Below are 27,986 nucleotides of genomic sequence, written 5' to 3'. Positions count from 1 at the left end.
CTAAATCTATTTACTACCAAAATTAACCTTAGAATGCCCAAAGATGACCAACAAAAGATGAGCAACAAAGATGCATGAAAACCTTAGCAAGACCAGAATGCCACCACTCTTGCTAAGTTCAAATAAAGTCCTAAATCCTAAATGATTCTATGATAAATGTACATGGCACAACACTGGCAGAATATTCTTGCATACCTCTTCAGAGATTATAATACACCACACACTAAAAACAGTAAGAAAACCCCACTTAGATTAACACTAAACTAGAAGAGCATCAAAGTGACAGTAGTTAGTCTCTAGTACTTTGGAATGTGATAAACTATATAATAAATCAGAGATGTTTATATATGTTTATCTCAGTGTACAGAGAAGGAGGAAGCTAACAGCAGCTTGCTAGAGATGAATTTTGGGAGACTCTGGTCACTGGATTCACAGGAGGCCCAACAGTGTTGCAGGCTGAAGCAGTACAGCAGTCTACAGTCATAAAAGGTGAAACGGAAGGGATAACGACCAACAAACTGGGAAGCTGAAGATTTTTATTGCAAGAAGATGAGAAGCATCAGTTTGAAATGAAGAGTATCCCATGGGACAAAAACAAGAACACACAAAGTTGAATACCAATACCAGGAAGTGTCTTTAAATTCGAGTTACTGCAAACAACAGGACAAAGTGTGTAAACACAAACTGCATCTCCCCTCTGTTGGTTTGTTGTTTTTTTGTGTGGTTTTTTGTGTTTTTTTTTTTTTCTTTTTTAAATTTACAAGACTGAATAAGAATGCAGAGATCTTAGGACAATCAAATCTATCAATCAGTTATTTCATTATCTGAAACTACTGTTAACTGTGGTGGATGCCACAATCAACATTGCTACAGTCTTGAGATGTTTTCCGCAAGGCCCAAGGAAAAGACGAGCAGACATTTCAACCTCCAACACAGGGGTCAGAGGGCACTCGCTGACTGTTTATGTTCCAGTCTGGAGCAGCACTGGCTGTTCTCACATGAATTCCCTTTACTGTTGCCTTTAACCATGCATTTGCTTGGCTCAAACATCTCTGAACCACAGGCCTGGTAGGTATCATCAGCTGGAGGACCTGACACAATCTTGTTTGAAGTAAACCCTGAGCTACATATCACAAGGCAGGGATGCCTCAGCACCAACTAATTCAGCCTGCTCATCTGCTTCCATTGCACCAAATTACTTGCTGAGGCAGACACGGCTACTCTTCGTCAGTGTCCTTTCAAACCTGGAATTTTGCTAGAAAATTAAACGTATGGAGGGCACTGTCAGGATACAGGAATCAGTGACAAGCCAACTGACCCCTGGTGATGTGGGAAGCATAAAAAGAGATGAGGCCAACAGGATGAGAGCTGGAGACTCAAGAACGGCACACAGCATTTCTCAAAAAATTCTCCAGCAGTGCTCTAGTATTTATTTGTGTATGGCAGTAAAGGCAAATGTGAAAAGAATGTAAACAATATTTTTGTTCAGCTCATGGTTGCAGCATCTGTATTGCCCCATTTGATCATTAGTTTGCATTCTCATGAAATCATCACATAATAGTAAATCTCAGCTACTTAAAGAAGACCAAAGTTCAGCACTAACCATAACTTCTGAAGAATATCTAGAAATTATGGACTCAAAAAAAAAAAAAACCACAACACCCAAAACCCAAACAAATTGCATACTCTCTAGTCATTATCATGATGACTTATGACTAGATACACATACGCCTACACAGCCAGAAAAGGTGACACCTGTAGTTATTTAAAGCTAACAGTCCCCTTCTCAGGCAGACAGTTATCTTGGATACTTTTTCCATCACTACAAAAGACAGCCACTGTGATTTTATAGAAGAGCAAGACCTCTGCTAAAGATAAAGGTGTGCCTTCATGACAAAGCCACACTCAAATACTTTCACTAGCTCTGGTATCAGAAACCGTTTAGCCATGTTAACATAACTCTGCCTGAGCTTCTTAGCAGGGCTGTGCTGCAACTATATAGCCCCTTCCGAAGCACCTGCTCACCTATCAAAAGCAATCTTACTTCAGCTTTTTCTGCATCCTGCCATACAGAGATACTTCAAGGGATGCAATTTTTCCACTTTGACCAGGCTCCTTTGTGCACTAAAGTCTTTCACCAAGTATGATTTGCCACATTGACACTGAAACAAACAATGTGGCCTATCATCATTAAAGTCCTTCAGTAAGTCAGCAAAATCTCCATATGCAGTCCATCAAGTCTTTATCACTATATGGCCCTTTGTAACTTTCTGATCACCCAAGAAATGGATCCATACATGCCAGCAGCCTAACACAAGGCTTCCGCACTGTAAAGTCATCACATAAGGAACTGCACCAAAATTTCAAAACTTACCGTTTCAAAGCTCCCTTTGTGCATCAGATCAATGGGAGGCCTGAAGAGGTCTGCTAGAGTAGTGAGTTTCTTATCTACTGCCCCTCCATTTCGTAGCTCCTGCTCCTGTCGAACTGCACAGCCCCAAGAGCAAAGAAAGCTGAATTAGACAAAATACTCACAAGATGGATTTATTATTGGCTACATGCTCATGCACAAAACTTCAGCACTGAAGTCACAAGGTTAGACTACACTGAACAAGATTAGCTGCTATATAAAGGAAAGGATCCCGCTTGCCCTAGATTTCTCAAGCACTGGGCATTTGTTTCACTTTTAAAAAACACCTTAATAAATGTATCAGCAGAAGGGGTCATATGTCAATATTTGAAACCAAAAGAGCTAAAAAAAGAGCTGTGACTTGTCTTCGGTGATGCTTTTAAAAGGGAAAACTGAGCTAGACTGTAGTATCATAACTTATACTCAGAATATTTCTATTCCACTGTTGCTATTTCTTGACTGTAAGGCAATCTCATATGAAAAAAAAAAAAAAAGACAGTTTACATGGAGAAGTATCTTTGGATGTTTATATTAAGTATCTACTCTTCCCACAATCAACTTGGGATACCACTGTCTCTCTCAGGTGAATGGGTTTTCAGATTTGTTTATACACAAGTACCACACTTCGAGCAGGTTTCTTTCAGTGGTATCAATTCCATTCAAAATAATACAGAACATAGTTCCTACACACACATGACCATACACAGTAAAGGTAAATAACACAATTGCTTACCTAAAAATGCAGTGATACCATGTATTCTATGAAACCAAGTCAGCTGAAGTGGGGAGTAACTATCCCACAACCAAAAACCTTCCAGTAGTGAAAGGAGCTGTCAATGAGCCATAGCATACAAACCACTTTTGAGCAGACTCTGGATCCCCACAGGGGAAAAAAGCATCCCTGTGGAGCATGCCTGGGAGTCAGGAAATAATCCTGACTTTCATGGCCAGGGCTGCTTTTTCAGAGGCAATCAGACAATGATATTCATCTACGAAGTTTTAACCAAAAAGCATGATAAAAGTTTCATCATAAACCCTTGTCCTGGTTTCAGCTGGGATAGAGCTAATTTTCTTCCCAGTAGCTGCTGTGTTTTGGATTTAATATGAGAAGCATATTGATAATACACTGATGGTTTTAGTTGTTGCTAAGAAATCAAGTACTTTTTTTCAGTTGCCCATGCTCAGCTAATGAGCAGGTGTACAAGAGCTGGGAGGAAGCATAGCCAGGCAGCTAACCCAGGATGGCCAGTGGAAATATTCCATATCATATACATCATGCTCAGTATATAAATGGGGTTGGCTGGGGGGCAGAAACTTTTCTGTGAGTCCGGCAAGCTCTGCAAAATCCTGCTTTGGCAGCGGGTTGGTCCAGATGACCCACAGACGTCCCTTCCAAGCCCCACGACTCTGTGAGTTCCGTGAAAGTTGTGGATGCTGAGAAGCTGTGGCTCCCCCTCCCTGGCAGTGTTCAAGGCCAGGCTGGATGGGGCTTTGAGCAACCTGGTCCAGTGGAACGTGTCCCTGCCCATGGCAGGGGGGTTGGAAAGAGATGATCTATAAAGGTCCCTTCCGACCCAAACCATTCTACAATTCTATGATCCGCAATAGCTGCTCAGGGACTGGCTGCACAATCGGTTGTTGCGCAGTGAGGAAAATTGTACTGTGTATCACTTGTTTTGCCTGTGCTTTATTATTCTTCCTTCCTTTGTTGTCTTATTAAACTGCCCTTATCTCAACCCACGAGTTTTACTTTTTGCCTATTCTCCTCCCTATCCCACTGGGGGCAGAGGGGAGGAGTGAGCGAGTGGCTGCCTGGTCCCAGTTGCTGGCTGCTGGGTTAAACCACAATGGTTTTACGTATCATCCATATCTAAGTGTCTTGTAACAAAGTGGAGGTGAGGAGAAAAAATTTAAGGGTATGATGATTCTGTAAATGGTGTATTTTCATTTACACAGCTGCCAGTGACTTTAGCATTTGACAAGTTCATTATGACTGGAAAACCCTGACCAAACCTGTCAGGGAAAAGAAAGTAACTATGAATACTTATTTTCAGTTCAGCATCCAACAGCAGCTAACTATATGGTAACCTGGTCCATGCTTAGACCTCTTGAACATTCCAGCAACATCAGCAATAACAACTGCACAACAGCTCTAGCTCAGTTGTGAAATATCTGGTGTTTCACTGTCAAAGAATCATATTCTACAAACCTTCATGGCTTAAATAACAGCCAATGCTTTTCATTTTGAGATTCTGTGTATGAACAGATAGACAATGGTAAACAGCAATTAAATTCATGAGAACCTTGTGTGTGACCAAGGAAGAAGCCTCAGAGCTACTCAAACCTAATTCACATGCCAGAATGACCACTGGCTAGCCAAGCAAAATTCAATTAATGAACTTAATTTCTAGATGGGTGTTAGATTCTTCCCGCTTTTCAGTTCCCTCTAGAGCAGAAAAAGTATTTTTTTGAGAGTTATGAAGAAAATATTTGCCATACCAAAGCAGACAATATACTGTCTGCAGGTTTGCCTGTGTTATGCAAGTAAAGTGTTTGGACCAGCCTCCTTACAAGCTGCTTTGTATGTCCATTACTCAGCACCTTCCCTTCACCTGCCCCAGAAAAATAAACTAACAACCTTACCTGTACCACAAAGGTGGAAGACACATGTCAGTAAACAGTACTGACACTACAACAATGAACAGCTTAATAATATTATTAAAAAACCCTTTTGCTATACAGTAGGCAATTTTAAAACCATTCAATGACTGAAAGTTGTAATAGTCTACAACGGAAACTATTTTTCAGTCTTACTTGCACAAAAAAAAAAAGAACCCTTAACTTACTGATCTGTAGACACTTACTGGTTTCTGTTTGAAAATCCCGAAAACCGTCAAATATTGAGCGCGCAGGTCTGCGTCTTTTAGGAGCTTAAAAAAAAAAAAAAAGTATTTCAATAATTATTTCAAAAGTATACTATCAAAATAATTACATATTAGTACCTTCCATCACACATGTGGGACAACAGAATAGGAACCCAAAGCATGAATGATGTGAGAGTAAGGTCATTAGGAAGGGCTGGAGAAAGATGGAAATCAGTAGTCTAAAACATGTACCAACAATACACCAAAGTTTAAAGTTAGCCCTTTCTGATGGGCTCACCAAGCACTCCAAAGGCCATCCCACCCAGTGGCAGTGCTGTCACAGCATCATGTGTCACAATTCCAGTCAAGATTTTTACAACAGACCTTCAAGCAGATGAAAAACTTTGAAAAAAAAATTTGAATAACATGATTTTGGGAGAAAATTTTATTTATTAGGCACCACACTTTTTTTTTCCACAATCCATTTCTATTCTTTTCTAATCTCTTATCCAGACTCTGTCCCAAATTCTTGCCTGGAATGGCAACAGCCACAGTCCTCCACTGGATCCAGTATCACTAACTGCAAGGGAACCTTCAGAACAGAACTGGTGCAGTTGGGGAGAGACAGCGGCCCAGGCAGGTAACTGGAACAGTACCTAAAAGTACCATCGAAGTCCTATGGTACAGCAGAACCACTGTATGTGGGACGCAAAACAGAACTGCCTGCCAAGATTTATTTCAACTTTTCATCTGCATTACTATTAAGTGAAAACAGAACAATTTAAAGATAGAAATTTCAAAGCCTAATTGTTACAAGACATAATAAATGATAAACAAATTAAACAAAGATAAATACAATGTATACCCACTGGAAACCTGTAGTAAGAAAAAATCCATTTACTGTGAGAAAGCAAGACCTACTCACAGGTCACACAGTAAGTACCTCCAAAACTTGATTTTAGAGACCTTCTGGTTTTGCACCCATAGCGTGTGCATCATCGTTCATCTTTCACCTTGTATCACACCAAGGGCATAAAGAATGGTACACAGCTCTTGTTCCTTGCATTCTTCTCGTACAGAGTACGAAGTAAAGAATCAGTGTATCCCATACAGACTATCATGGAATAAGAAAGTAAGCTTGAATGAGGAACATGCTTGTGAATAATACTTCTCTAACTCCAATAAATAACATCTCTTTCACCTCTAAATGCTTAGGGGCACAAGCACAACCCATTAAAGCCAACTTCAGAGCAACTTAAACTGCAGGTAAGGATAGCAACTGAAGGACCACTTCAGCAAAAGCAGCATTTCGCTTGCCAGGCTTAGCTACAGCCTGGCAGCGCTGATGAAGACGTTCACAGCAGTCCAGGTAGACGTTTTTCTGATATCCTTTGTAGCGCAAGACGGATTCCATGTATCTGGCAAAGCACAAATACACAGGGTCATCTCATCAACTGGAAGAAACCCCAAGCTCACACAATCACGTCAGCATGACACTGTCAAAACCAGGAACTGGCACATTCCCTGTTTTGAGGTTAGAGCTGAAAAGACCAAGTGAAGTCTCTCTGGTTTCAGCTGGCTTGTCCTGCTTCACGTTACAAACAGAAGTGGCATTAGTGAGCATATCAGCACTGGTGGACCAGACAGTGCCAGGAGGCTATCACTGATCCGCAGATCCCCTCGGTAGGGCAGTCAGTGACAGCGCGTCTGAGATCAGTGTGTTACAGGTGGGTAGAACAGGACCAAGCACTAGGGTCAGCAGATCTTAGTCCTGCACTTCTTAGATTCTCGAACCCACAGGAGTCTACAGACCTTTGTCAATAACTCTGCTGGGCCACAAAGAAAGCAAAAGGAACAAGCTGCTGCAGTGTCTTCAGAGTGCCCTCAGCAGGGCACCATCCTCTGGAATCACCTCCCAGCTTGTGCATCCTGGCTAAAAACCTCTCTGCTGTTGAAAAAAAAGACAGAAAACCAGTTCCGTGGTAAACCTGGACTGGCCACCTCCTCCCTTCTAGCACAGGAACTAAACAATAGAAAAGCTCATTCCCTCTGGGTATGCAACCACTTTAAAGGGGAGCCTTGCAAGCCCTTCCTTGATAAAAAGGGCAAGACTCCCAATTAGCTTGACGTAGCAAAGCCACACAGACAGCCAGAAATGGCCTGGTCAACATGAGAGGGACAGAGCTAGAGGAAGTAAGCATAAAAAGAGAGCGCCTTGTATCTCCATGCAGGCATGGACATTATACAAAAGGAGAAGATAATGCACCAGGTAACCCAGTCACACTACAGAAGTTCCATCCCTGTGCTGCTGTAAAAGAACCACTATAGCAAAGGTTTGCGATTGATGTTTTGAGATTCAGAACGTGAGTGTATTACACGATTACTAAAGAGTGCTTTAGATAAGCACCCAAAAGAAAAGAGCATTTCCATCACCTGTTTCCTTAGAGCAAAAAAATGTTTCAAAAACAAAAGTGATACACAGCTTCAAAAAACAAACAAGAAAACTAGCTGCATGACGCAGTTTAAAAAGCAAATTAAATTCCCAAATGAGAAATGGAGAAAATTATGAGTAATCACATAGTTCAGCCCTTTCTCATCTGTCATCTCCTTGACAAGCATGCATTTGTCCTCTTCATTTTCACTCGTCAGTCAAAGTTCAAGCTTTTATCCCATCACCTTGAACACTTTCACAGCAGTATCACAGTCCTGAACCCCCAGAACGCAGACATGTATTTATCATAGCTAACTGGCTATTGCCTCATAAAGTCTCATTAAACTGGAGTTAGCAAATTGGTACCACTGGGAATGCAGCATCTCTAATGTGCAAGGTTTTCAATAACACTGGTGTATTTCCAAGTGTGCAATCATGTTACATAGCAGCAGAGTTGCAGCAGGGAAAAAAAATAAGAACAAAAATACATACAATGCTTTCTTCATATGAAGCAAGCTCTGGTTTTTTTCATCGTTTAGCTTATCTCAAGGTAACGAAAACAAAACAATAAAATAAGAACACAAGCCTACCTCCAAACAAGGGCTCTGGCTCTACTAAAATTTCCTGTTTTTGAGGAATTGGAGCTCGTACTTCATCCCTATCAAAGAGGAAGGAGGAAAAAAAGAAAAACACACACATCAGAGATTATAATGTTCCAAGCATCCCGTTGTGCTCCAAAGGCTCCTGCAACTTGAACCAGCTGTACCGTTGCACAAAATCAAGAGATCTGGGTCACAAAGGACCTCAAGAGACCATCCATTGCCACTCATGGCACTGAAGCAGGACTTGTTATACTCTACATTAAGATCTGACATGGATACGACCTTTCTAAATCTTGACAGAAGATTACACAGATCCCTGGGTGACTAGATCCCAGACTTTGTCAATCTACTATTCAAATATTTTCTTCTTCTTTAGTAACTGTCTTAAAACTTGGAAAAGTTTCTTAAAACTTAGCAAAGGCTGCTAATTAATCTGCTTGCCCCCCTCCTCCCCTAATTATCTACACAGAGGGAGAAAAAAAGGATTATCTTCCTTACTACAAGCTTTCTTCTGCTGAAAGAATTTTGCTTCCACTTGAAGTTCACAGCCCTCTCTTTTCCAGAGGAAGGAAAATAAGATGATCAAAAAGGCCATTTCTCTCATTTTGGAAGCAGTTCTTTGCTTACATAGCTGGGGTCCCTCACATACCAACAGCTCAGTTACACTTGCAGAGACTGCTAGATAATCTGAAATTATGACTAGAAGAAAGGACATCACAAGGGCTCTGAAACAGTATCACTCAGTGTGGTCACCTTGCCCACAGATCTACGGGAAGGAGGGCACAGGCTCAGTCAAGCAAATCCACTGCTATTCCCTGCCTGTGAACTGCTCCTGAAGTGCCCTCTTCCCTCGGACTCATCGAAGTGGTAAACTGTGCAGTTTGTGGCTCTTGGCCATGCACATTTCAAAAAGTAACTCATAATGTCAGCAGGATGCACTAACCTTGCTATTAACCTCCACATCTTTGATTGCTTTGTGAAGCTAGTTATTCTCCATTTTGCATTTGCATACTTATTGTTCTCTCTTCCTAGAAGTAACACTAAACTGACCAGTACCTGGAGGGTGTCAAGTATAAAAAAGAAAGTATTCCAATAAAAACTTGAATCTTAAGTCACTGATGTGCCAGAAGTTGTCTAGAAATAAGAACTCTAACACCTAAAGATACAGGGTTTTAGGTTCATTACCTGTCAAAGGTTCAAGCAGGAATGCACTTGATATCAACTACAAAGGTTAGTACTAAACCAGTTGTTTAAATTTACACAAGTGCTTCAGAAGTATGAGGGGCAAGAATTTTCTTTAAAAGTTAGTCGTCTTTAGGAAAAAGACCTTCATAAAGACCAAACCATGGCTCGGTTTAATTTAGAACATTTAATGAATGTGACTTGTACCAATTGACTTCCACTCAAAATATTCTATTTATCCCAAGCAGACACATTAACAGGCAGCACTGAAAGACTCTCTGCAATGCTGAAGTGGAACAACTTTCTTTTATTGGCATCTGATGTGCAAGACACTCAGGCAGATACTACAGTTGCTCATTCCTCTGCGTACCAGTGTACGCAATCCAGCCTTTCCAGTGCCAAATCTGGTTACACTTAAAACAACACTAACAACCCCTTACAAAGGGGACTAAGGTCACGGTATTTATAAGAACCAAAACAACATAAGTCTCTGCTAAATTAACATAAAGCAAGATTGCTGGAGCCATTAAAAACCAAGAATCCCTTACTACTGGACCACTTTAACGTCTTGAGCTCTGTTTGCAAACAATGGTCTGTTCAAGCTACAGAAAACTTCTGAAGTACCTGCAAGAGAGACTAACTTCTGTAATAAGAACTTATTTACCCAGTTGGAGCAATCAATTTAACAAGATCATCAAAGAGGCACGTATTACAGCAGGTTAGAAGTGACAATTGTCTTATTTGTTCTACCTTACACTATTAAATTCTTAAGACAGAGCACTCATTATGCAGACACATTCATCGGGTACATACTCATTGTGTGGTCGAACAGTAGACACCCCTGCAGAACTGGTGCTAGGCTCCTCTGCTATGCCTCCACCATCCAGAAACATGGTGACAGCCATCTCCAGATTGTTGTTGCATGCTTCAAGCATGTGCTTTCCCACGCTTTCACTGGCACCTGTAATGCCAAAGAAAAATTAAAGCATCCTTTGGAAAGCACTTTGATTGGAAGCACTAGGAACAGCTGACTGGCAAGCTTTCTCTCTCAAAGCATTAGTAATTACAAAGAACAGTTCAACAGTTGCCATTTATCTCTGAAGTACAACTTTGAAATGAGACAAACATACATATCTCACAGGGGAAGGGACTGCCCAGATATAGGACAGCCACACTTCTTCCTCCCATCAAGAGAAAACTTAGTGGAAGCCATCGGAGGGGTTTTATCATGTTCTTTTTTTTTTTTTTTCCTAGAGGTCAGACCTCTTCCTGGTACAATTTTCCAAACACCAGTAAGCATACGCAAAAAAAAATGAAAACCTGAATTAACTTTTTAACAGGGGGAATACTAGATCAGCTGCTGGAGTTTTTTTTACCCACTTATAACAGATATTTAGACAGAAGAAAAGATACCCTGTTTTACTGATTGTGCTAAAAGGCAAAAACAAACCAGCAGAAACTCAGTTCACATTAAGAGGGGACAAAAATAAAGCCAAGCCAAGAGGGAGAAAGCAGTACTTGTCTACACAGTTATTTGTATAATCACTAACATTTATTAAAATCTCTTAGCATCACTTGTGACTCTTTCCTCAGAGGGTCAGCCTCAACCTCCCAACTTCTCCTCAAAAACCACACCATCAACAGAAGCACCCTCATCAATGGAAGCTCTCCTGCACCAATCCTTTAAATGTCTACTCACTACAGCATCTGTCTCTACAGGTGGTAGACTGCCAAAGAGTTTATTTTCATATGGGGAGGGTGGTAGAGAGGAAGAGTGGCAAAATGCAGCTGAACCAGTTTGGGAGTAGCTTTTGGATCTGTAATAATTCTTACTAGGTTTACTGCAAGTCACCAAAATGAAGAAAACACTTTCCCCAGCATCAGAACCACAGATAACATCAGTTTAGGCAAAATGTATTTGGATGTTTCTCAGATTTTCCTGGAAGACTCAAGAAGCTCTAGTTTGAAAAGAGAACACACTTTGAAGCTGTCAAGATAAATCACTTCCAAATGACCTGCACTTTAATCAAGGAGAGAGCCAACCTGAGTGATCTGGTTTTCCAAAAAATCAACCTGCCACGACAAGTGTACTGGGATGGTAGTCAGCTGTATTTTAGGACCTTAACTGAGATGAAGAAAGTGTAAAATAAAAACTAGTGACATCTCACAAAATGACGTGAGAGCATCAAGCTCGTGTTCTTCAAACTAACTGCTCTCTGGCATTTTTCAGGAGCTCAGTTCAATGTCAGCTGTAGCAATTAAATGATACCCGTTATGCACACACCACCCTAGAACCTCACTGTACAGCATTGTGAAGTCATTAATTTAGAAGAACTAGAAGAAAAATTATATTCAACTCTGCTATTTAAAGTGTTACCAACACACAAAGTGCTTCTCGTACTTATTCTTCACCACTCCTAAGGAAACTGCCATCATATGAATGTTTTCAGTGCTTGTGCTGGCAAACAGAAAATACTACATATTTGTTAAGTCTCAAAGCAAATTTCAAAGAGATCCCATCACGTCATTGGTAAAGATACACAGGAGTTATCAGCAATACTTCTCCGGGTGAGAGCGCCAAAGAAACGCACTTCTGTCATCTGGATAAGAGAAATACGTCAAGGACTATTTCTCCTCATTCCTCACTATCACCTACGCTAGAATCCAACTGTTGTACAGTATTATTCATGCAGCCTTTTCCCCACAGATTCAGGTGATTTCGTACACTTACAACTCAAAGTGAAAGCTGCTAACACAAACCACTGAGGGTCTTTGCTTCTGAGCACCTGTCAAATCATGCCTGTATCAGCAAGACAACCTCCATAACAATACACTTTTAGATACAACCATAAATTCTGTTGAAACAGAAAAACAAAACTTCAGAACTCTAATAGTGGATGGGCAAAGCCCAAGCAGGTTCTTTTTTTCCTTTGTGAAAGCGTAAGAGGGGTGCTCTTGTGTTTAATGTAAACCATCTGTATAAGCACAAAAAGCTGTCAGGAAGAGCAACTAGCATGACTCCCCCTGTTCTGGTTTGTTTTTTAGCAAATACCTCAGGAAAAAGAAAACACAAGGCACACATGGGTGCATACCATAACGAAAACATGTTTGCTGTAGGTGCTTTTTGTTCGAGAGTTTATTCTAAATGGTTTCTTTAACGATTTCCCAGGGTACCCTACCGGCACGCTCACAGCGTACTAAACACCCTCGACACCCCTGTCCAGGATTTGAGTGCGTCCGAGCCTGCGTACAGGGACACAGCCTAAAATTCAGCTGGTTACAGCAACCGAATTACAAGCCGTTTCACTTGTATCAACCGAAAAGCCAAAGATGTTTTATTAGACGTTCCTTCAGTATTTGATACACAACGCCACAGGCAAGGGGCAACGACGACGAAGCAGAATAAACACAAAGTGGGGCAAGCGTTCAAAGTGCACAGGCTAAATCAGGAACTGTCACCTGCCGCAAACTTCAATTTAAAAGCGACTCGCTATTTTCCTTAGCGAACCAAATTCTCAGTGAGCCGACCGTGCTTTAAGAGATCTGTTTTCCCTTCTAAAGGCGGAATCAGGGCTCAGCTCCAGCCTCCCTCCTGGCCGCCGGCTTTATTCGCAGGAGCGGGACGCGGTTCCCGAAGCAGAGCCCACACACTGCGCAGCTCGCCCGACCGGGGACAACCGAGAGGCGCCTCCCCGCCGCCGCGCAGAGCGAGGCGGGCCCCACGACGCGCGGGGCGGAGGCACGGCGGGGGCCCGGGCCGGGCCTCAGGCATCACCCGGGCAGGGCCCCGGAGCGCGCCCGCTGACAGGCCCGGGCGTCGCCGGCGCCTCTCGCCTCGAGGGAGGCCGCGGCGGCAGCGGAAAAGCCTCCCGGGAGACGGGGGGGGTGTGTGTGTGTGAACGCGGCCGCTCCACCTCACCCCGCGCAGCGCCTCCCGCCGCGGCCCGCTCCTCCCGCCCCCGGCCCGCCGGGGCGGCCGCCCCCTGACGCGGCGGCGAGGGCCGGACCGGACCCGCCCGTTAAGCACGCAGCGGCGGCGGCGGCCTCGGCCGAGCTCGGCGGGCCCCGGCTTCCGTGCAGCCTCACCCGTGATGGCGGTGAACTGCTGGATTAACCCCTTCAGCGCCGAGGAGGCCGCAGAGCCCCCGTGCGCCGCCATCTTGCCGCCGCCGCACAACAAGACGCACGCCGCCGGCCCGCGAGCTCTGCGCAGGCGCGGCGCCCGGCCGCGTCCTTCCTCTGCCCGTCGCCGGGGAGGCGCCTCGCCGGGCCGCCGCGGGTGGGGGGAAACGGGCGTTGCCGTGGCAACGCGGCCGGCCCCGCCCTGTCGCCTCGATGGCCCGGGGAGGCGGGAGTTGCCGTGGCAACGCGACCCGCCCCGCCGCCTTAGCGGCCTCCGCGGCTTTTCAAATGCCATCGCTGCATTTCAGACCCTCCGTTAACCGGGGGACTCGAGGAGCAAAGGCCTTAGCAGCGGTACTGAAACGCTCGTGACACAAGGCCAGAGCTTCCTCACAGATTTACGTCATCATGGACGCCTATGGCAAAGCAAGGGGTCTGGCAGGCCTCGGCCCTCGCGTGGAAGCACGTACAGGGGCCACAGGTGCTGCAAAGGAGGAGGCAGTAGGACCTGAGGCGGCTGCTGCTGTCAAGGGAGCTTGTTAGAGCGCAGCCCTTGCTATTTGGATATTTTTGCTGTCAGTTCTTCAAAGTCAGAAGAGAAGCAGCCTCAGCAAGGAGCATGCTGGGTGGTTTTGATCTCTATGCTACTTGCAGAAATTGCACCCTTAGCAAAGGAACATTTTGCTGCTTTCAGTTGCTTCACAACACAGCGTGGCGTGTGGCTGGCTTGCTGGCGACGCTGTCAGCAGGCTGGAGTATTACAGAGCACCTTGTCGTTAACAAATGTCAACCAAAGCGAGTACCGCAGAAAGCAGAGGTTTCCCTAGAAGTCTAAGACAATTTAAAAACTTGCTGCCATGAAAACAGCTAAATCTGTTCCCTCTCTTGCTCCTCTTCCTACCTCCCATTCCCACACCAGCTCTGGCTCTGAGGGAAGAAACCAAGCCTGCTGAAAGTTTTGGGGTTTTCAGTACTTGCTTTTTTTCCCCTCTCAGTTTGGTGAGCTGAACTTTTTCACAAAGTGGACAAATAAACCACCAGCGCTAGCTGAAGGCAGAAGGTGAGCTCACCCTTTTGAGCAGCAGTGAGCCATTGCACTAGCTCAGACAGCCTAAGTACGGACTCTTGCTTAGCAAATTAAAACAGTCAAAGCTGATTTCATCTGCTTCGAAGTTCCCAGAGAGTAGCAATGGAGACAGAGTGCTGGTGCTACCAGAACACACTCAGCTGTGGCCAAACTCCACCCTCTAACATGAAAAATCTCAAAGGACAGTCTGAAGAGGTGTCTGATGAGCATTATTATGCCATACACACAGTGAGGAATGTGATTGTCTTTGGGACATGAGGGCTTGCAGTACCCCACCCTGGATGAGGCTGCTGGCCTGGCGCTCTGACAGAAGTTATCAGTTTTGCATATTTTGCAGTTAAAGTTGGGTTTTAACTAATGATTGATGTTTTATTCTTGCTTTTTTTCCACCCTGGTTAAAAAAAAAGAAAAAGATTCTTATGTAAGAGGTCATTCTTACACTGAGAACAAAATCCCGTAAGCTGGAAAACCACAAAAAACTCCTAAATACTTTAACACACACACTCCAATATAGACACGCACCAAAATACCCCTGTGTACTATTTAGACCTTTGAAACGGCTAATTTCTGTAATTTTTAAATCGATTTTCAATTGATTTGTTATTGATGGTGTACCTTGCTGACTAACATTTGGATATATTTTAAGAAGGCGAACTAACAGTTTAATACTAAGGTTGTAAACTAACTCATGAAAAACTATCTAAGTAGCAGCCAGCGTTCCAGATAAGGAACACCTGATGGTTACACACTTGTTCAACCCAGGAGATTTCTGACAACTGGAGGACATTAAATCATCTCTAATCAGGAGAACACTTAGTAACTTTAACCAAGGACGTGCTGGAGCAACTGAACCTTGAGAAGGACAGTTAATTAGCATGTTTTACATATGCTGCAAACTGGGCAGAACAACTGAGAATTCACGTATCCTTATTTGAACTACCCTCATTATAATACTAAAAATCACACCCCCTGAGCTGGAGAGCCCAGCCCAGGCACAGACCCTTACCCACTGAGCATGCCTAGTGAATTTTAGGAGTACTCTATCTTTAAACTGAGGCAAGACGGGAACTAACCAAGTGTAGTTAGAAGGGTATGGCTAATAACTAAGTAAGTACTAACATTTTTTAAACATTTTTTGTTGCATAAATATGCAATGTGATTCTAAGCGTGTGTGCTTGTTTTGTGGAAATCTTTCACCTTGCACCCTGCGCAGAATAACACAGTACCTCCTCTCCAAGCATACTTTGTGTGTTTTGGGAGTGATTTTCAATTTCAGGTGACAATGGCAAGGAATTGAGTCACTGTGAGACTGAAGAGTAAGATGCAAAATGCCCCCTCCCCTATTGAACTTCTAACTGGCATTAGTTTAGTGCATTTCATAAATCTTATATGGAAGAGACATGTAACTGACACATTAAAATGGAAAAGAAAGAATCCACAAAACAGCTTGTGGGGGAAAAGGGAAAGAAACTGGTCTAAAATGTGGCAAGCCTGTATACGGGCACATGGGTTCATGTGCAGGCTCATCGCTGCCAGAAAGGGCAATTGTCCCCCCTACCTGGCCCTCTCCCCCCTCGATCCTTCCCCTGCCCCTTCAACACCTGGAATTAGGCCGTGGAGAGAGATGCCGAAGCCGGCACAAGCGTAGGAACCCTGGCATGGGCAGCGAGCTGTTAGAGCAGCTCACTGTGCTTTGCTGAGGTGTACTCAGCTAGACAGACTTAGTGAGCTCTCATACTGCATTTTTTAAACAAAAGGCTTCGTATCTTACAACTAAGTCTATGTTACTTAGTGTCAGCTTGCTACAGGGACAGAGCTAGCCCCAAGAGAGCAGTACATTTAAGTTTAACCCTAATGAAGATTAAGGCTGTTTACTTCTAGCTTCACTCCTTTCAGCTCTTTAGCATTTATCTGGATATGTACCTGCATCACCACACATGCTTGCTTTCCTTTCTTTGTCACCAAGTATCTGTGGCATATTACAGCACGGACTCAACCTGTGGTGATAAAGTTTATTTTGCAGGCAGTGTTTTATACATGCTTACCTGGACGTTAGTCCCCTGGGACCTTTCCATCCCGATAAAGGCAGCTATTTGCATGAGTTGTCCCACCAAGCTTCTAACCAATCTGCAGATACATCACGCGCTAGCAAGCTAATGGAATTGCTGATTATGGGTTGTCCATGCGCTTGCAGTTTCTGGCAACAGAATGCTCCTTTCTTCCTCTTCTCTTGTTTACTTCAACGCTCTGCTCCTGCTTTTCTGCTTATTGCTGCAATTTGCTCTTTTCCACATCCTCTACAAGTATCTATCAAAGATCAGGACCTGATCGTAAGAGCAACTCGCTGGACTGGAGTATAATGATGGCTGATCTGAGAAAAATACACCAATTAACCAGGGTTAGAATTTGTAATACATGCAAGATTATGTCTTACATCTGAACGGCCAGCATTTCAAAACACTTGCACTTCAGACCCTTTCAGTGCCAGCCATCGAAGGCCGCGATTGAGATGAGCATGAACTTCAGGGCTTTGGCAGCAGATGGCTGCAGGCGTGACCTGTGTGGGAAGAGGCCACCGCTCCAAACCTGCTCTGAAATCCTAAACAACCCATTGCACCAAAACGGCAATAAATCAGAGGAGCATGCAGTGCCTCTGCTCAGGCATACTTGAGAACGGGCAGCAGTCGTCTGGAGATGTGATCAGGGAAGGAGGAGCTCTGTGCCAGAAGCAGGGCCATCTTTCAAGCAATTTAAAAATAGACACCAGGCTTCAGAAATTGATTGTAAAATGAGGCTGAACAGAGACTTAAAAAATAAATTCTTTCTCCTCATCTGTTTTGAAAATAGGTTACTTCTTGCATGCTTATCATGACTGCAAAGGCCCCAGTGTCACTAGCATGAAAACAGTCGATAGCTCTGCCTTAAAGAACACTTTAATCAATGAAAGACTATACTTAACTCCCTGGGTAAGACAGAAAACAACCCGAACAAAGGTAAGGATTAAACAGAACAGATCTATATTGAAGGAAGGCTTCCAGCACATTGGCTGAGGCAGCAAAATGAAAAGTGAGTAATTTGCAACAGGTCACCTCTTGTAACTTTCTCAAAAAGTGTCTCAGAATAGCTCACGTATTTATGAGAAACCCACCATTAATAGAGACTGGCAGGCAAAAAAACCCCAAAACCAAAACAATTCACATTTTTGGCTTGGTGTGCTGTTCATGCTTGCAATAAAATTTCAGTTGTTTTTTTTTTTTTTAACTTAAAACATCAGAAGATACTGCTTTGTTACAAACTTCCCAGAACTGCAAGTCTATAGATCATCAATGAGGTCCAAAAAAATGTACACATTTAAAACGTTTGCAAACTTGGGTGACTAGCGCACACACTTCAGCAATGTAGATTGGTGCTTTGCTCTCTTACAAACACCTACAGTGGAAAAGTATCTAATTACAAGCAAAGAAAGGCCAAAAAATGGTTTTGTAATAGCAACAGATCACACAACCTAGCAAGAATACTTCCTATGCTGAGTGGCAGCTGGTGAACTCTTCACCTGCCTCAACTTTCTCCAGGCCTCGGCCTCCCCACGTCCAAACGGTAATTCTTTCGAATGATGTTAGCTTCAAACCCACCTGGAAGGCAGTGTTTGGTAGTCCCTCTACTTGTTATGTGAATCTTTAATTACAGTTATGTCATTAGTGACAACTACAGTTTTCAGTTGGTTTTGCCCTTTTTGGTTGAACGTTCCCTATCATAACTGTCTTCTGGACTATTTTTTTAATATTATGTGTTCTTAATCAAACCAGTCCAAGTATGGAAATTAAATCGCACTAAATATAGGTAATATTATCATACAAGAATACAGTTGCATAACACTATCAGTAAGAAAACAAAAGTGTCTTTTTCCTAACAACAGTGAGAGTCACATCTGCAGAAGCGACCTCTATGAAGAGAGTTAAATACAAGCCCACAAACACTGTTGGCATCTCTGAAAGATCCTTGGCTTTGACAGTGGGAGAATGACCTGGGTTTTCCCTCATTGTCTAAGAAAGGGGTTAGTAACTGCTAGAAAATAAGCTGTAGTCACAAAAAGACCAATTAAATTTTTTTGAAGTCTGGGGGCGTACGTTATTAAAACTTCTCAGAATACCTAACTTTGTGACTCAAAGCAATCCCCCCCCAAAACCAACAACCTTAAAACAGTTTACAGGAAGCTTTGCCTAATACAGAAGAACGCTTTACCACAGTTTTAATTCTCATTCCATCACGTGTCTGTCATTCTGTTGATCTACTCCACAACAGAGCTTTTAAACATCTGAAGGATCGTCTTTTGCTTATTCTTAGGTAATGAACAAATCTCATTTGAGTCACTGGTATTAACCACGCAATTCAAAACTTTTCCTCCCTGGATGCTGGGCGATTTCATTCGGACTCTGGTGGGGGACTGCCAGTTTTCATTGCAAGAACTTTTCCGAGTCTTGCGGTGATTTGCTTCAGCCTGCTTTTTTGGTGCCTTTGAGTCTTTTGCCACCTTAGAACTTCCCTTTCCAGCAGGAGAGTCTTTCACAGACTGAGGTGGCTTAGTGCGAAGAAGGTACTCATCTGGAGAGCCCTTTTGTCGGTTAAGTGTCCTTTCCTCCTTGTTGAGCTGTTTTTGTAGTTCCAGAGCCAGAAGCCTGTCCTGCTCCTCCTGCATACGTCTGTCATAGAACTCCTGCTCAAAAGCTTTCTGCATTTGCAAGTCAAAATCACTTTGGTCCTCTAAACTTTCTGGAAAAGTTCTTCTCCTCTTATCAAGTACGCACAAGTCAACCACTGCTTCAGCTGGTGGCTCCTGTGACTTTCTTTTTGGAGTCTCCTTAGTATTCTGCAGTTTCTCTGGTTTCTCTTCATCTGAGTGCCCAGCCACTTCCATGAGACCACATATTACACTTTTGCTGCCAGACACCACAGAATTTGTTGCTGACTGAATACGTGCACAAATTTCAGCAGAGTTTTCACAGTTTATGCTTTCTACAGGTGTTAAACTGCCACTGTCTGACTCAATTCCATCATCTTCTCCTTTGGATCTACGAAGAGCTGTTCTAGACTGTTCTCCTTTTGCAATTCCGTGAAGTGCATCTGGAACTTCGTCTCCTAGACAATTTGGTCCTCGTGTTTCCTCCTGCTTGACAGCGGCAGTTTCCCCTAAAGCTGAGGCACTGAAATAGTTCATGCATGATTCCAAAAACAAATCCTTAGCACTGGGATCTTTAATCACACCGGTCAGCTGTGGGGACAGTGTTGGCATTTCCTCTTGCTCATCTTGCCAGGCAGAACTGCTGCCTTCGTTGCTGTTGGTCTCCTGAAGAAAAGGGAGAGACCACTAATAAATTTATCAAAAGCCAGCGGGTATGAACACAATGCAAATCTCACTTCTCATAGCTGCGCTGCTCATAACTACTCTGGGATATTAACTCGGATTCTTCGCTTTTAAAAATAATACATAATTGTTTCATAATAATTAAAATATTTAGAACAACCTACAGAAGCCTAGCTAAAGGACTGAAAACACAACTGCATCATTCTCCTCTTATCAATGACCCAAATCAACTGTTCAAAGTATTAGCCTGCTCATCTTCTTTTGAAGCCTAACAGGAAAGATCACACAGAACAGACATATGGAATGATGAAAATCAGAGTGCAACCCCCTCCAGTGAGCTCCAGAACCATCATTTTAGTTTTATACACCATTGATTGCAACTCGGAGCTCACTGAAGACATTCAGGTAAGGTATGTGTACAGCTGTACAAGGTAACTATCAAAGCAAGCTGCAGGCATGCATCTGCGGACTGTCAAGCACGGTTTCTTCCCTTTCCACTTTGGGCAACCATGAATACTGAAGGTAGTTCAAGAAGGGCAAGATGAACTGCCCAGTGCTGACTGGCAATCCTACGCACAAGGGGAAAATAACCCACAATTACCAACACTGAGATTTATAACAAAATTATTCTATTTACCACAGAGCCAGAGTAACTCCTGCCTCTTTCTGTTGTTCTAGAGAACAATGCTGATCCTGAGGTACGATGAAGCTTTGGAGACAGATACCTTAAAGAGAAAAAAAAAAATGTATACGTGCTTAAACTTTTTTCTTGAATTGCCAGTCCTTTGCATTAATCAAGATCTTCAGGTTCAGTCTGACAAACAAAAACAACAAAAGAAAGGCAAGTGTTTCCCTTCTCCCCCACATTAACCTATGAGGAGATGTTTTAAGACTCAACAGTTTACAGTTCCCCCAGATTATCCAGGGAAGTTGGACTACAGGATTCCAAGGAAGCAAATGGAGCAGAGGGACACTATACCAAGAAACAGACTGATACTTCAAGAAGAAAAACTTGAATTGCTTACTTCTGAATGTCTCCAGAGTTGTTTGGTTTGTTCTTCATCTTGCACAAATTAGCTGGGGACGTTTCAGATGAGGGACTGCCCGCTGGTGAAGGACTACCGAGCACATGTCCTTTGGAATCGTCATTCTTTGATGACAAGCAAAAATAGCATTATATAAAACAAAACACAACACAAATTGGAGAAAAAGTAGAGAACTATTTTGCTGCTGCTGCTGCAGCATTAGTTACTTTTGCCCAAAGAATTCTAGAACTGTAAGCAATGGATAGTTAAGGAATAAGAAATGTTTCATGTTCTGAACATTTTCTTGTGTCTGGCATAAAGGGACAAGAGGTTTTGCTCAAATAAGTACACAAGTTTCATCATTAGGACTATTATTAGGTAACAAAACCCAACCAACCAAAACCCCAAAACAAATTAAAAAACCCCCGAAAACCAAACCAACGAAACAAAATAGCCCAAAACGTAAGTCAAACTTTCATCGTATGGTTCCTTTTTTTCAGTAGAGGTTACAGACATCAGTTTCTTCCAAAGAAGTATTTTTAAAATCATGGGGAAAAGGAATTATTCGGAAGAAAACCATTGTTTTAAAATGTTTCACAATGAAAACATCCAGCACACATTTCAAGTGCATGTTACACAGGTGGAAATGTTTGGGGTGTTTCACCCTCCCACTGGTTCTTCAAAAGTTAATGGTTAATCAAGGATCTAAAGTACTGAGGGCTGCCAACAGCTTCCAACTACAATTAAAATAAATTTAAATTACTCAAAATTTTAACTTTTGCTCTGAAAAGTCTAAATTGCTTGCACTAAATGTTTCCTACTGTCCCCCTTGATCCTAACTCACCAGACTGTTGCTCAGCTGCCAGGCCAACTCTTCATCTTGCTTCAGCTGTTTCTCCATCTCCCTTCGTCTCTCTTCTGCCAATCTGTGTTCCTCCTCCTCCTCTTCTGCTAGAAGCCGTTGAATGTATTCCTCACTTGCCTTGTTCTCCTCTTGTTCGTGTGCTCGCCTTTCTGCCTCCACCTAAAAAAGATTTTTTTAAAATGTTACTACTGTAGGACCACACTTTACACCAGAATCTCTCAGCTGACGCATCTTAAATGTGAACAATCCACTATTCACGACACTCTGCACACTTCAGTGCCAGTATTTACACAGCTCTCCAAACATATAGCAATCAAACCGACACCGAGTGTAGAGTCTTCAGTTTGATAACAGTGACCTACCTACCTTTTGGTTTCTGTAAGACTACACCATTCACCATGCCAGCACGCAAAGTTAAAATTCATTTACTTACCTTTGAAAATGTTGGTAACAAAAACTAAGATCTCCAAGTACACGGATCACAGAGAAACTGAAATTAAGATTCTTTATAAGGCTGGATGCCAGCTAGACCACAATGTTTGCTCAACCTGCTTATATCATCTTCACGTCAGTATTAGCACAAGATGCCTAGAAGACAGTGCATCTCTTCACTGAGTCCTTGTGCTCTCTTGAAACACACAAAACCCAAAGGAGCAGACCAAGAATTTTAAATCTCCTTTCTTTATGGCAGACACCCATTCTTGGTAAATCAGTTATCAGCAACTCCACAAGGACAGCAAAGTACTTCAAGAATGAACAAAGCTTTCTTAACAGGGTAACACAATTTGAAATTTGCTTTAGAGAGGAGTGTCACACTGTAAAACTACACAAGCTATGTTAAGGCTGAGTTTGTTCAAATCATGTATTGATGTCTTATGATTGGCACCAGACACCATTACTTATTTCACTGGCACCATCCCCATTAACCATCAACATGATTGCTGCCAATCAATCTTACCCCATAACTACCATAACAGAGAATCCCATAGTCCTCTGCTTCACGTACTCCCCCTGCTCTTGTAACAGCCAGCAACAGGGCTGTCAGGGAAAGGAGCACTCCGATACTATTTCCAACGATGATTCTTACTACTGCTGTGTCTGAACTGGAGGAAGCAGGATGCTTACACAGGAAAACATTAGGATTTCTTAAAAATCTTTTCTGATTTTCAAATGAACACAGATAACGTAGGGAGTGAGCAAATAAGAAAGAAGATGCTGTATGTTCATTATGCAAGTTCGTCTACTTGTGCTGTTACTTAGGGAGGGAAATCAAGAAGGCAAGTAAAATACCAAAGCCAGAACAGTTCCGAGTTTTCACATTTGCTAGTCCAAAATACTTTATGTGCATCTCAGGATCTATAAAAGCCATTTGAGCATGCGTGGGCAGGGATGCAGACAGTGAAAGGTGACACTCTAACCTTGAAAGAACTCTTCTGCAGAGTTTTGGGAAATGCGAGGTGTTGACTGAGAGACGTGCCTGGCCATTCTGCCGTGTCGGCACCTCTACGTGTTTCCTAGCCTGCAAAGCACCCCTACTTGCAGGGACAACAAGACAGCGTATGTTACTGGACTGACTGAGAGGGTGAGGTAGGAGGTACAGGTCAACTAGCGCAAGAAAACTCCAGAAGTGTCATCTCCTGTCAAACACAAGAAAGTGTCTCCTCTTCCATAAAGGACAAAAATTCAATGCATTCTTTGGGTGTTCTTGCAGCAGCAATGCCTTTTTAACTATCTTTCTTTTTCATTAAATAGCATTACAAAAGTTTGTGGGAACAATTAAATTAACCAGGTACAAAGCATTTATGCTTTTAACTATGTTTTTAGATTTACCTTGCTAATCTCTGCTTCATATTCCTGCCTCAGTTCGCCAGGCTTGCTCAGCTGATGTTGCGGATGGGGCACACAGACTAAAGGAGAGGAAGCAAAAAAAGAAGTGAGGAACAACGCAAGATCATGACAGTCAACAACTAAAGATTTTTAACAAAAGATCACTTCCATACCCTGTCACAGGAATGATTTGACCTAAATCAAGTGCTGTGGAAAAAAAGCACTTTGTTTTACAAAGGAATGAAGTAAAAAAAAAAAATCGCTGTGTTACAGAATAGCAAGAACAGCCAGCATTTTCTAAGCGCTGTATATACAGCAAATAAGTATGCTGACCATAACTTGTGCCTTTTGCTTTTTGTGATTAAAAAGACTTCATAATACTGCAAGTGGAACAGTATGGCATAGAGCCAACGCACCAATCAGCCTTCCCCAATGGAGCTTACAACATAATAAAATCCAAAATCCTTCTTCAAAGAGTTAATCAGATTTCACCTCCTTTTCTCTGACACCACAATTTTAGGCTCACTCAGAGATTCCTGCATAGACTGAAGCCCTGGAATTTCTAACCAAACTAATTAACAGCATCTAAGAGTTGAAAAAAAATTAACCACTTCACATATTTGATAGTGATAAACACACAGACACACATGCAAATACTCCACTTACACGTTTCACAGCTGAAGTTGTAACAGTAAGGAATTACCGCCCTTGCAAGGACAGGCAGCTGCACATCAATGCTTTGTGCAAAACACATGTACAGATCTCCAATGACCAGACAATATAACTCACCCTCTGTACGACAAACGAGAAAGGCACGGACGTCCATTTCTCTGCCTTGCAAGCCCCTTTCACAGGAGAGCTCTGACACTGTGTTTTCCAACAGTAATACAGCCTGTCTATGCACAGCTTCTTATTTCACAACATCCAAAGTCCATGAACAGCAATTACTTTGGTAAAGCAAAGACATCCCAGTACAACTGACATTTTACTTACTTTCCTCTTCCAAATCCTGCCCGTTAATCCTACGCTCACACTCCTTTGGGTAACTCTTCTGAATCTTTTCCCAGAGTTCAGAGTTGATAAGAGTATTTCTGCGGGCATTATACCGTGCCCAGGAAGAGACTCGACGACGACAAAAAGGGCAACAAAGACTGGCTTTCTCAACGGTCAGCTGGAAACAAGAATTACAGAGGGTATGGTTGCACGGCAGCGTCACAGGCTCCACGAAGATCTCCATGCAAATTTGGCAGAGGCAGTCAGACAAGGAAAGCGGAGCCTCCGATTTCTTCGACATACTGACTTGAAGCGGAGGAACAAGACTAGTACAACATCAGTACCTGAAAGCAAAAAGAAACACGTATTTTACTTTCTGTAATGACTATAAAAGAAAACAGAAAATGTTCAGCTTTACAGCTACTTTATGAAAACGTTACTGGATTTAAGAAGTCTGCTTAAGTGGTTACTTTTGCTCACGATCTGAGAGATTCTTGGCTTTCAGAGGAAGACGCAGATCTGTCCCGAAGTCACGGAGAAACTGTAGCAGGTTTTCCTACTGCAGTTTCCTGTAACAGGTGCTTCCAGGACAGCAAGGAGGTGGTAAGGAGAGGGGGGAAAGAAAGTGAGAGTTCTTCCAGCACTTACTCTCTACCAGCGATAAGCTACGCTCATGTTTGGTGGATATGTTATCACAGTTACCTTAACCTTCCATTTGGGCAATATCTCAGTATACATGCGTCTTTCAAAAGCTGTTTCTAGTACAGACTTGGTTCCAGCACGTTCTGAAGGTGAAATACAACATCCCTACGCACCAGAGGAGAGGAGGTTCTTCCTCGTTCATTCATTTGCTTAAGCTGGGACTAAAGAATCAAAATACTTTTTGTTAGTATAAGCAAAGAACTAACCAATGCGTTCAACACTTGGGCATCTTCTTGTACGGCTTAAAACAGTGGGGATCATCCAGCCCTTCTACCACCAGCCCTCCTCACGGGACGTTTCCTCTTGGCCCAGAAATATTGTGGGACGGACAATAAAAATAAAAGACACACACAGCAAAAACAATAAAAACACTGGTTTTTAAGTTACAGGAACTTAAGAAAGTTCTTACAAGCTTCATAACAGCCAGCTTCAGAGAGACAGGAGGCCCTTCTGAGAGAACGGCTGCAATGTCAGTCACACAGCATGGAGACAAATGTACTTTAAAGCGGGTTTTATTGATTCTCCTCTCCCTTTGTTGACAAAGCAAATCCTTTGGTTTTTCAAAAAAAGGATGCTAGACAGCACGGAAACCCCCAGTTTCGCAGGTGGCTTGTTAAAAAAGCCGTACCAAGCACACGTATACCTGTTCCGAAGTAATTTCAGTCAGCACACAGCCAGAACTCACGCTCCCTGCGCCGCGGGTGCCCGGAGCGGGGCCGGGCAGGCCGGTGGGGCAGCCCCACGCACCGCGGCCCCGCAGGCCGCTCCGGCCGGGCCGCCGGGAAGAGGCCGCTCCCCACCCCCCCACCCCGGCCCCGCACCCCACGCCGGCCCCCAAACCCGCACCGCCCCGTCCCTGAGCGCTCCCAGCGAGGAGTCAGCACCCACCGAGCCGCAGCTCCCTCGGGCCCGGCGGCGGGCAGCGCCGCGGCCTCCCGCAATGGCCGCCGCCGCTGCGCTGCGCGGCCGCCCCGCCCCGTCCCTCGCTGACGGGCTCTTCCCGCCGCCCTTCTCGCTGCTCCTCCTCCTCCGGGCCGAGCCTGGCGGGACAGAGAGGGCCGCGGCCGTGAGGCGGGGCGGCCGGGGGCGGGAGGCCCGCCCCGGGGGTAACGGCTGCCTCGCCGGGCGCGGGAGTCCGCGTTTCGGTCCGTGGCAGGCGCCGGCGGGTCCCGCCAAGAGGCCTGGCCGGAGCCCGCTGCCCTGGGTGCGCGGGGAGCGAGGGCTGGCGCAGAAACTCGCTGCCAGGGGACGGAGAGGCCCGAAATAGGTGCTGGCTGCTGAGAACGTGCATCTTGTGGCCTTAGGCGGAGAAAGCAGTAGCGTTCATGGGGGGGTTGCCTTTTTTGCCTTCACTTGCTGTGGGACAGCAAGTGCTGTCTCTGCCCTAGTGAGGCCCCATCTGAGGAGCTACTGGAGAGAGTCCAGTGGAGGGCTACGAGGATGATGAGGGGACTGGAGCATCTCTCCTACGAGGAGAGGCTGAGGGAGCTGGGCTTGTTCAGCCTGAAGAAGAGAAGGCTGAGAGGGGACCTTAGAAATGCCTCTAAATATCTTAAGGGTGGGTGTCAGGAGGAAGGGGCCAGACTCTTTCCAGTGGTGCCCAGTGACAGGACAAGGGGCAGCGGGCACAGACTGAAGCGCAGGAAGTTCCATCTGAACATGAGGAAGAACTTCTTCCCTCTGAGGGTGATGGAGCACTGGCCCAGGCTGCCCAGGGAGGTTGTGGAGTCTCCTTCTCTGGAGATATTCAAGACCCGCCTGGACAAGGTCCTGTGCAGCCTGCTGTGGGTGACCCTGCTTCGGCAGGGGGTTGGACTAGATGACCCACAGAGGTCCCTTCCAACCCCGACCATTCTGTGATTCTGTGACAGAGTTAAGCAAACAGGCTTGGTGCCCCTGCTACCTTGGAAGTGGCGTGGCTGTTTTTAAACCACATAAATGCTTCGCAAACTGTGTGGTTGGGTTTGTTTACAGAAACTGTTATCGAAGGAACCGTGCTTTTTGCTGATACTGCCCATTTCTGCAGTAAATCCCAGCTGGGAAAGGTAAACACGTGTGGACGTGTTGTGGAGCCTGGCGTTGGAGGTACCCACCACCATGCCATCACCATCGCGGCGCAGGGCAACGGCACACCCCAGTGCTCACCTCTCCCCCGGCTGCGGGGCTGTCCAGCTCGCCGCCTCCTCCAGCGCCTTGGCCTGCCGCTCGAACCTCCGCGCCAGCTCCTGCAGCCTGGAGTCCAGGGCTGCGAACCGAGCCTCCACGCTCTGCAGCTTGGTCTCTACTCTGCGGGGCGGAAAACAAGGGCGCTTCGTCAGGGCTTGGGCACTGGCGGTGGTCTTGGTGCTGTGGCGGTGGGTGACGCTTACGCTGCGCTGCGAACAGCTCCAGACCCCGCTCTGAGGCTCCTCCCAAGCTGCACGAGAACATACACCACTAGAAATGAAGTTTTTCTGATGTGGCCCAGGTCTTCTTGGCCCTTCCCTGGTGCAGAGGTCTTGGAAATACAGCTGC

The 27,986-nt window shown here is 44.3% G+C and overlaps 2 protein-coding genes across 8 annotated transcripts in view; both read right to left on the bottom strand.

Annotated features, from left to right (window-relative positions):
- Positions 1 to 13,670, bottom strand: part of UBXN7 (UBX domain protein 7) — a 31,305-nt gene extending 17,635 nt beyond the window's left edge. Inside the window, exons 1-5 of the mRNA XM_075417738.1 lie at positions 13,576 to 13,670; positions 10,303 to 10,450; positions 8,296 to 8,363; positions 5,275 to 5,340; positions 2,375 to 2,487 (exon numbers count right to left, since the gene is read on the bottom strand). Coding sequence (XP_075273853.1) covers positions 2,375 to 2,487; positions 5,275 to 5,340; positions 8,296 to 8,363; positions 10,303 to 10,450; positions 13,576 to 13,648 — 468 coding nt within the window. The 5' untranslated portion in view covers positions 13,649 to 13,670. The remainder of the gene's footprint in view (positions 1 to 2,374; positions 2,488 to 5,274; positions 5,341 to 8,295; positions 8,364 to 10,302; positions 10,451 to 13,575) is intronic.
- Positions 13,671 to 16,530: 2,860 nt separating this feature from the next.
- Positions 16,531 to 27,715, bottom strand: RNF168 (ring finger protein 168). Of its 7 annotated transcripts, none has more exons than XM_075417736.1 (8): positions 25,679 to 26,240; positions 24,771 to 25,114; positions 23,781 to 23,857; positions 21,930 to 22,109; positions 21,086 to 21,210; positions 20,698 to 20,785; positions 18,941 to 20,042; positions 16,531 to 17,069 (listed from the first exon to the last, which is right to left on the bottom strand). In XM_075417736.1, the coding sequence occupies exons 2-7, from the start codon at positions 25,069 to 25,071 to the stop codon at positions 18,987 to 18,989; spliced, it is 1,827 nt and encodes a 608-aa protein (XP_075273851.1). In that variant the 5' UTR covers positions 25,072 to 25,114; positions 25,679 to 26,240; the 3' UTR covers positions 16,531 to 17,069; positions 18,941 to 18,986. The 7 variants fall into 7 exon arrangements, with proteins under 7 accessions (XP_075273851.1, XP_075273847.1, XP_075273849.1 ...); XM_075417732.1 differs by lacking the exon at positions 16,531 to 17,069 and adding an exon at positions 26,361 to 26,398 and having other exon boundaries at positions 17,699 to 20,042; positions 25,679 to 25,772; XM_075417734.1 differs by lacking the exons at positions 16,531 to 17,069; positions 25,679 to 26,240 and adding an exon at positions 27,618 to 27,715 and having other exon boundaries at positions 17,699 to 20,042.
- Between the last annotated feature and the right edge of the window lie 271 nt (positions 27,716 to 27,986).

The sequence above is a fragment of the Opisthocomus hoazin genome, chromosome 4 (genome assembly GCF_030867145.1).
Source record: "Opisthocomus hoazin isolate bOpiHoa1 chromosome 4, bOpiHoa1.hap1, whole genome shotgun sequence".
In the NCBI taxonomy this organism is placed as follows: Eukaryota; Metazoa; Chordata; class Aves; order Opisthocomiformes; family Opisthocomidae; genus Opisthocomus; species Opisthocomus hoazin.
This window is presented reverse-complemented; position numbering and strand designations above follow the sequence as displayed.

Excerpts from the sequence above, each read along its gene's own strand:
- RNF168 (XM_075417734.1), bottom strand. The coding sequence starts at position 25,071 with ATGTCGAAGAAATCGGAGGCTCCGCTTTCCTTGTCTGACTGCCTCTGC. Across the intron at positions 21,211-21,929 it reads GGCAGCTGAGCAACAGTCTG|AATGACGATTCCAAAGGACA; the intron begins GTGAGTTAGGAT and ends TTGTCATCAAAG. Across the intron at positions 20,786-21,085 it reads AACTCTGGAGACATTCAGAA|GTATCTGTCTCCAAAGCTTC; the intron begins GTAAGCAATTCA and ends TTTCTCTTTAAG.